We start from the raw sequence: 8,977 nt of genomic DNA, 5'->3' as shown, positions 1-8,977 counted from the left end.
TTAGCTGACTCTCAGTTCAGGCTCGTAAAAAAAATGTGAGCATTCAAAGAGCACTTTAAGACTCTTTCCCCAGTTTCCTGACTGCCCTATTTATGCCTGCCTGTCCAAGTTTCCACTCCAGGACGGAGGTCTTTCCCTCAGAGACAGAACACAGATGAGCGCTGAACTTTCACTCCTCCGCGGTCCGCCTGTGCCCGTTAAAGCCTCCTGTCATCACTCATTTAGAAGAAGAGGAGCTGCCCAGGTTCCACTGTAGTCTGACCAAGTCTGTGCTCCCCCCACGGGCCCCTGTAGCTGACCAGAGTACCTCTTATTCAGCCACCCTAGTAAATGTAAGCGAGTTGGTCCGCCCAAGAACCATTCTAGTCCATGTGCCCCTGAAGTCAACCTTTAGTCAGCTAGAGGATCTAGTTTTAAGTGCTGCTCTAGTCAGACTAGAGTGCCCTTCTAGTTTGTCCACGTGTCCTCAAATGCCCCTATAGTCAGCCCAAGTGTCCTCCCACCGCCCATCCAGTCAGTCAAAGTGCCCTTCTAGTTAGTGCCCCCCAACTTGGTCCACGTTCTGTTGTATTCTCTCAGGTCCCCTTCTAATTGCCCCGCAGGGCACAAAAACCACACAGGTGTAAATTTTCAGTAGTTTTATTGAAAAATGCCTCTTCTGTTTTCAGAAATAAATAAGAAAATAAGGCTGTGGAATTCACAATCTGCAGTTCAAACATGAAGCAGCAATCCCATTTCCATAGTCTTGCACGCAGGTTTCGACTGCATCGATACTGAGAAAATGACAAGAATGACGACAACAACAACTATATTCTGGTTAAAACAAAATGAAATGTAACAAAAAAACATGTACTAAATATACACCACAGACATGCAATTCCACGTTTGTTAACATTAGCTGTGACGGAATAAAGAAACTGATAAATATTAAGTCTAGAGATACAAAATGAAAGCTGTGTTTAACTGCCATAATGAAACTGAACCTCCTTAGAAGACAACGCTGAATGAGAAGGATTATATGGAACGTAGTGGATGAAGATGACGCTGTGAACAAACATTTTCTGTCTTTTTCTTTAGCTTTGTTACAATGAGTGCACTGTTCAACACTGCTAGTTAATACAAACTCGATGCAAATATGTTACAAGCAAAATACACGAGTGGAAAAACAAGCTCACAGGTTGTTGTTGTTTGTTTCTTTTCTTCCATTTGTTTTAAACAGTCGCCCCCAAACTCCCTCCCTCCCTCCGTCCAAACCTTCACCTGCCACAAAAATGAATATTCACATACGTTTTAAGGCATTTAAAGGTGTTTTCCAATAAAGTCGAGGTGTCAAACCCCGTCTTTTTTTTTGTTTTTTTTGTGAATAATGTGCATAGATCCAACAACAAACACAGGTTGAACAAGAAAAAAAAAAAAAAGAAACAGAACATGGCTTGTCTTATGATGTTGGCCTTTTGGAGGCCTTTCTTGATAGTGATCTCTTTCGACGCTGGTTTTGCAACAGCTCATCCTCCTCGGGGACGGGGACTACTTGGGTGTCGGGTTCAGGTGGGTATTGGCCTGCTCGGAGATAGCGTTTGGGCCAATTGAGCATAAGTTGACAAATTCTCTCAGTTTGTCTCAGCATGCACAGAAACACGTAGTTTTTCTAAGTGACTGCAAGCTAAAGCACTGACACAGGTTAGCGCACAGCAGGGGCGTGTCCACGGTGTGTTTGGGGACGCTTGGAGTTCCTGATGTGGCACGGCAGCTGTTACAGTACAAGTTATTATTATTATTATTATTATTATTATTATCTGCTAAAACAGGAAGCCGTGATATTGGTGGACTGGAGCTACAGACCGAGTAACTAACAAAGCTAACAACATTAGCTTGCACTGCATTGCCTGCACTCAATTAGTGCATGTGTACCAGCATGCTGCTGCAGCGACTGTGTTGATAATCGATTACTTCTATGAATCATTTTTTAATGTTTAACTCTTGTTGCAGCTTCTCAGCTTGAAGGATTTGCTGCTATTCTTTTTTTAAATTTTTTTTACATTGTTTAGACCAAACGATGAATCGGTTAATTGTTCCAATATCAGCAGATGGAATGATAATGGAAATAATAATTAGGCTACAACTGTTATTTTAACATGTGAGGTACTTAATATTTCATGAATCATGCAGTGGGTTCATCTTGTCAGGTTGTGGAAGCTGTTCTGTGATTACAGATCTTTGGGTTTCAGTTAATGACTGAAAGTTCAATGAATAAGATTTTAATAAGGGATTCTGATAATGGTACAGCACCTTTACCTTAATATAAATGATCTTTGCCTGATATAACGCGACTTTATGATTCAAACCTTTTATCATATGTTAGTTAGCCTAACAGTCTATTATACGTCTCTTGTCACTTGTTAGTCTCCCACAGATCAGCTGACTTTGGTTGTAGCCCACCGACTGAACTCAGTGAAACTAACTGGAGGCGACGTAGCAGTAGCTGCTGCAACACGCGGCAGGTTAATATGAAATCTTAAAGTTATACAGTACTTTGATTTCAGCTAATTAACCAATCAGCTGTCAGATTTGGTGGGATGGAGGGGGGGGGGTCACCCAAGGCTTCCTTGAACACGCCCCTGATAAACATTTCAGTGCTTTTCACAGATGTTAGACGTTCAGGTGTTAGCAGAATTATCATCGCTGTAATTTCTCCACGACTCTTTACAAAATAAAACGACAACATTTCAGCCTGGAGAAACTTCTCTGGGTACAGAACAGCTGCTTTGGGGAGTCGGATGAAAATAAAAACAGGACAAGCTTATTATCTGCTTTTGTACATTGAAGTGACAAATCTAAACGGGGGGGGGTCACATGTGCAGGAGTGATTCAGTCTGGCCCTGAGCAGTTTAAAACAGCTACAAACACATGGGCAGGAAAATTAAACAATTAAAAAAGAGGCGTTTTTGTTGGCATTCAGCAAGCTGCAGGTTGTTGTTTGCAAGGCACAAGCTTTAAAAAGTACAGATGTTAAAAACTAAATTTAGTGGACTCGATTCAAACATCATTTACAAGGCACAAATTAGTTTATTTACATGTCACCTCGAGAGAAATGCTGTTAACAGAGTTGTTGCTGCTGCTGCTGGTGATGCTGTGGTAGTTTCTCTGTTACAAATCCACCTTTGTTAGTATTTGTTTGGGATGTTTGTTGTTGTTGTTGTTTGGTGCATGCTCCTCCACTGAACACAACGTTTCTTTGTTTGGTCTTTGGCTTCAAGATGCAAACAGGCCACTAAACAGGTCGGTGCCATCACCGCTGCTGCTGGTTTTGTTCTACTGGCTGTGAGTCGATGTTAGTACTGGTTTCCCTCTTTGTTGTTGTTGTTGTTCAGCAAAGTTTGTTAATGGTTTCCTTTTGGCGGTTATCCCTTTAAACAGCTCTAGAGCATGTGAGCAAGTGTTTCAGTTACAGGACTTTGAGTTTTGTTTTTTCAGGAAGTCAGTGAAAGCAGCACAGGCGGCATAGAAAGTCTACTATGGTGAACCTGAAACAGGCCAAAGAGGACAGAAGGTGTCAGTTTGGTCAAAGCAGAAGAGTAAACAACTTCAAAGTTTCTCTAATGATTAGTGACTACACGTTTCATAGATTCCACACATGCATTAATCCTCACTGAAAAGCACTCCAACAGTTTGGGAAACCCTTGTTTTGCCGTCTTGAGGCCCCAAAACACTGTGGGATCGTCCATGGTACGCATCCACTTTTATAAATCAAATAAATCTTCTATTTACTACACGTTCATCTATCAATACATATTGACTAAGAGTCTGGCGACCCCTCTCACACACTGTGGCAGCACTGAACCAGCGAGATCTTAGTTTCCGACAGTGTATGAGACTTTCTCTGTACTGGACCCATATTGTCATTTGACTCAGTGGGAGACAGAAAATAAGTGTATCTCTCAAAATGTTGGAGTGTTTCTTTACAGCTTTCCGTTTGAAGAATTAAAAACCCACCAGATGATTATTAGCAACGTTTAGCAGCTAACACCAGGCTAACGCAGCCTGTGCAGTTCTTCCTACGTACCTCCGTATGCTTGCCCGTTGTAAGGAATACCGACACACTGAGAAGAGTCACAGTATCCAGGAGGTCCAGGAGGCCCGCGGACTCCGGCGTATCCTGGACGTCCGGGGGGACCGCGAGGTCCGGCAGAGCCTGAAGGTCCTGTAGGTCCTGTCCTGCTTTCTCCTGGTGGACCTGCATTTAGGTCAGTGACACATCACAAGGACGAACCGGAGGAGATATAGCAGAGTTTCATTAACTCAGAGCTGAGTGTGTGTGTTAGAGCGTTTTGAGTGTTTTAAGATTGCATATTCTTGGCTAAAAAGAAAAAGGAGATTCTGTAAACTTGACACATCTGTATTTCACTAGAGCTGAATCGATTCATCAGTCAGTCGACAATGATCAAGAGAAAATGAGTCCGCTACTATTTGGATAATGGATGAATTACTTAAAGCATTTTCAAAGCAAACAGGCCAAACATTTGCTTTCATGTGAAATACTTGAGTAAGAGGAAGTTTGGAGACGGCACGATCCATCATGATGCAGAAAGACTGTTGACATTTTATCGGGTTTGCTTTTTGAAAACGTTGATTGTCAGAAACATTGAGGCTCGAAGAGAATCTCTTCCATGTGGCTGTGTGTTTTTTATCAGTCCAACAATAGAAAACTGTTCTGAATAATTCAGAGAGAATCCCAGTTTTATTATATTCTTGTAAAACTGCCCAAAGTAAAACCCCCGGTGGTGTTTCGTGATCTCTGGACCAAACCAGATCATTATGGTTTAGTGTCATCGAGCTCAAATTCCAGCTGGAAACATAATACATCTTTTTAAAACGCCTTGCGACTGCTGCTGACAGTCTCGGGCACAACATTTGGAACATAGAAATAAAAGAAACTAAACTATGAGAGGAAAAAAAAAAGGAAAGGCAGGATCTGCTGCTCCCCCCCCCCCCGCGTTATGTCTAGACACGGACAAAGCCGGCTTGGAAAGTTTCCCTGGCGGTCCGTCTCCTCCTCTCCGTCCTCGGCATGTGTTGTGAATGAACCTCTTCCTCCATGACTCACTGCCGTCCACTTCCTCCTTCTCCGAGAGCGCTCCCTCTCTCCTCTCTGCTCCCACAGTTTCCACAACTTGACCTTGTTTGCTTCAGGAAACTTTTCTCCTCTGACAGACCGGACTGCCCCAGCGTTGTGAGACTGTAGTCTGGGTGCTGGATTACAGGGGGGGCTGGATGGGTGTGTGATTAGTGGAGCTGCTCTTAGGTTTCGGGCGGGATGACATCATGACTTTGTGGTGGATGTGGGAGCTGATGTTTGCAGGACGAGCTGCAGCAGTTAGTTATCCTGAGGACGCTGGTTTTTATGTGTTAACTCATCTTTAATTCCTGCAGGATTTGAGCCTCAAAGTTACAACGACGCACCTCCACCTGGCTCGACCACCACTAACAGGTGCTCAGACGCTGCCTCCGGCTTCAAAGCTGGTTGATTATCTGCCGATCATCAGTGTTTCAGATTCTGTGGTCGGTCACACGTGCGTTTTTTTAGTACGAACTTTATTAGCAGTGAACATTTCTGAGGCGTAACCTTTTAGATTTGACTGTATCGATCACACTGATAGTTCATGTTTGTGCAAAGCAGAAACTCTCCATGTTGGTGCATTCAGGAAAGCTCGGACATCTGAGATTAGAGAGCAACAGCTTTAAAAGAAAGGACCAAATGTACATGAGCCCTGTCTTATAATCCATGTTTGCCAGTTGCTTAAAAGAGCTGTTTTTGATTTCTAAACGTGAACGTCAAACACTACGTCAGCTTCTGCACCAGGCGGTGTGACCTGAGCAGCATGTGGATGGAGAGTAGATGTCAGGTTTATAAAAAGAGTCGGAGACGTACCAGGAGGCCCTCTCGGTCCTTTCTGTCCCACTCCTGACAGTCCTCGGTCTCCTTTCTCTCCTGCAGGACCTGAAGGAAACACAGGATCAGGTTCTGTCTGGTACAGAGCTGAAGGGTCACAATATTCATCTAGTTATTGATTAATAATGAGGATTGATTAAACCATTAAATAGCGTAGCGTTGATACAGGCCAGACACAAGTCACATCAGATGAACAGTAGCCTTGTTTTATATGCAGTCAGAATGTTTTGGGTAAATAAACAGAAGAAAGTCATGATATTTAATACTTCCGACATCAGCAGACTCTTAATATCTGCTCTGTGTAATCTGTTCTGCAGCCAGCGTCACTTCCTGCTTGTTTTATGGGTGTATTTGCCCTCAGTCTGGTCTTCAGCAGTGAAACAGTTGGATTGAGGTCATGTGACTGACTCGTCCAATCACTGTTTGACCCTAAAAGCTCCATGTTTGCTTTGTCTGTATGTTCAGGATCATTGTCCCGAAGCTGACTGTTCACTTCTCAGGGATGGAAACAGCCTAAATTAACAACCTCACAGTCATCGTTTCCTGTCTCTGTCCCGATGCTGTCCGACGTTTACTGCAGCTGTTGAACGTCACTCGTTCTCTCGTGGAATAAGTGATGGGAAGAAAACAACCTTCTCATACTGCTAATGCTAATCTCATTCTTCTAATGAGCCTCCTCCTCTCGTACGATGAACTTCATGCTGATTCTGTCAGACTTTAGAGTCGGAGGCAGCGTGTTGCTCATGACTTCACGACTTACTGAGGAAGCCGAGCCTCGATAGCATCCTGTGATGGTTTTGCTCTTTTTAAATAAACCTGCTGCAGGTTTATGTCTTTAACTCCTCGTGATGGTAACTGTGTTCCTCCTCGACAGCGCCGTACCTCTCTCTCCCTGCTGGCCTGGTAAACCTTGGCCTCCGGGGAAACCGGTCCTTCCTGCGGCGCCCTGTTCTCCGCGGGGTCCCTGCCTGCCGGGTGTTCCCGGAGGCCCTGGAGGACCCGGGTTATTGCTGCGGTACATGCCGTTGGGGATCTGGTTCAGTAACGTGTTGACCCGAGTCATTTGTGCTGCGACAGTAGAGGAGAAGAAGAAAAAGGAACAGTAAGCGCATCATGAAGGAGCCGGTTTGGAGTCTCGCTGCTCAACGCTGCCAGAAACATTTCAAATGGAGTTCAAAGGAAAAATGCACTTCTTACCGTTTACTAGCTGCTCGCAAACTTGTCTGGCAATGGATCGCATCATGTTCTGAGGAGCAAAGTCGCCCTGCGCACAAAGAGGAAGGATTCAACATGAAGACATCAAGGATTTTATACCACGTCTTTTTTAACACAATGTGGCCTGAAGTTCATTGAAAAATAGTTTCCTTTACTTTAAAATGTTACTGTGGCTCACTCACTTCCATTTATCAAGTTTTGTCCTGATGTTTGTTCATGTTTGCTTCCCTTTGATCAGTCCCGCTCTGTGTTGTCTATCTTGTATCTGCGCAGCTTGTTGTGTATTTAGACCTCAGGATTGTGAACTGCATTTCCCATGAGTACTTGGATAAGCCCCCTTTTGTCAAACATTTCCCCGTGATGAAGTAGAAGGACGGAAAACTTGACTTGTTTTCTTGCAGTGTAGCATGTTAATAATAATTGATCTGACTTTGGATTAAAGATTAAAGGAACATTCAGATGTACTCACTCTCTCTCCCTTGTCTCCTTTCGGACCGACAGAACCCTGAAAACAGAGAAAATCAAAAGCGTTCAGTTGTCAGAAAACCATTTAAACTCTGACCGTTCAAAGCCGCCACGACAGTGAGGACACTTACAGGAGTACCAGAGTCTCCGGTATTTCCTGGTTTTCCTGCAGCACCTGGTATTCCAGGAGATCCTGGAGATCCCTGCAAGGAAACAGGAAGGAGTCCCACTGGATTAGAAGACGAAACAGTTTAAATATAATCGTCATCACATTGGCCAATAAGAAACGCTTATTCCCCAAACGAGTCACAAAAAGGATTCAGGAACATTGCCCTCAGTCAACAGTGCGGGCAGCAGCTTCCAGGTGTTCATGTGTCAAAGCCTGAACTCCCAACAAACCATTAAAACCCTTACCATGGGCCCTGCGGGGCCTCTGGGCCCGGCCGGTCCTTCCTTTCCTTGAGGGCCCTGGAAATACAAGATCAATACTGAGAAACTGGACCGATACTGTTCATGTTTAAATAATCAGAAGAAGAGAGCATGGTTGCCATTAAAACCAGCCCGTCTGTACTCACCCTCACTCCAGCTGGTCCGATCGGGCCGGCAGAACCAGGAGAACCAGGTGAACCCTGCAAACACACCAGGAAACAACTCAAAGACCATTTTAACGTCTTTCTCCTGCTGAACTAACAGGTCACCTTTGCTCCGACTGACCGGTTAGTTTCTGCGTGTCGAACGGTAAATCTCATTTGCTCAGAAACCCTGCTCACTGCTTTTATAGTCAATCCTCTCTGGTCTTTGATGCCTTTGCATACGATTTACAGGGAACATAATATATTCCAGATCTGTTTTATTGGCCATTACAAACCAGGACCCCGTAGTCTGCAAGTCATTAAATGCATGTTGCAATGGCATCTGCTCCAACATGGTCACCTGCAGCCGGCCCGCTCCATCAACACCATCCGCGTGGTGTTACCCATGACTCCACAGAGTGCAGCTCTGTGCTGAGTCTGCATGGAGGGAGGAGGCCACAGTCTGATGACTGAGAGCCCACAGGTCACTGTGACCACCGTCCTTGAAGGAAACACCTGGTCCCTAAATGTCCCAGTGGATGAGCAGGAGGGAGCGATCACCTAACCGGGCTTTCGGACTACACTTTGTCATCCGAAAACTAAACGAATGAACTGGACTCTAAATTTGCTGACCTCCAGCCTGCACATCCAAGAGAGTCTGGCCTTGACGGGAGGACGTAGTTACTGTATGACTACATGTTTACTGTTACTGTTAAGCTCCTTGTAGCGCCTCATTTTACATTTCATAAAAGTTTAATAATTTCTTGTGACGTTA

At 44.4% G+C, this 8,977-nt stretch overlaps 1 protein-coding gene across 1 annotated transcript in view; it reads right to left on the bottom strand.

Moving 5' to 3' along the window:
• Nucleotides 1-1,365: 1,365 nt before the first annotated feature.
• col12a1b (collagen, type XII, alpha 1b) overlaps nucleotides 1,366-8,977 on the bottom strand; it is a 107,147-nt gene continuing 99,535 nt past the window's right edge. The window contains exons 56-64 of the mRNA XM_070926287.1: nucleotides 8,206-8,259; nucleotides 8,045-8,098; nucleotides 7,762-7,833; nucleotides 7,635-7,670; nucleotides 7,148-7,214; nucleotides 6,833-7,018; nucleotides 5,930-5,998; nucleotides 4,064-4,234; nucleotides 1,366-1,560 (exon numbers count right to left, since the gene is read on the bottom strand). Of these exons, the coding sequence (XP_070782388.1) occupies nucleotides 1,439-1,560; nucleotides 4,064-4,234; nucleotides 5,930-5,998; nucleotides 6,833-7,018; nucleotides 7,148-7,214; nucleotides 7,635-7,670; nucleotides 7,762-7,833; nucleotides 8,045-8,098; nucleotides 8,206-8,259 (831 nt within the window). The 3' untranslated portion in view covers nucleotides 1,366-1,438. The remainder of the gene's footprint in view (nucleotides 1,561-4,063; nucleotides 4,235-5,929; nucleotides 5,999-6,832; nucleotides 7,019-7,147; nucleotides 7,215-7,634; nucleotides 7,671-7,761; nucleotides 7,834-8,044; nucleotides 8,099-8,205; nucleotides 8,260-8,977) is intronic.

Source organism: Enoplosus armatus, chromosome 19, assembly GCF_043641665.1.
Source record: "Enoplosus armatus isolate fEnoArm2 chromosome 19, fEnoArm2.hap1, whole genome shotgun sequence".
Classification (NCBI taxonomy): domain Eukaryota; kingdom Metazoa; phylum Chordata; class Actinopteri; order Centrarchiformes; family Enoplosidae; genus Enoplosus; species Enoplosus armatus.
The sequence above is the reverse complement of the archived record's forward strand: the minus strand, read 5'-3'. Positions and strand labels throughout refer to the sequence as shown.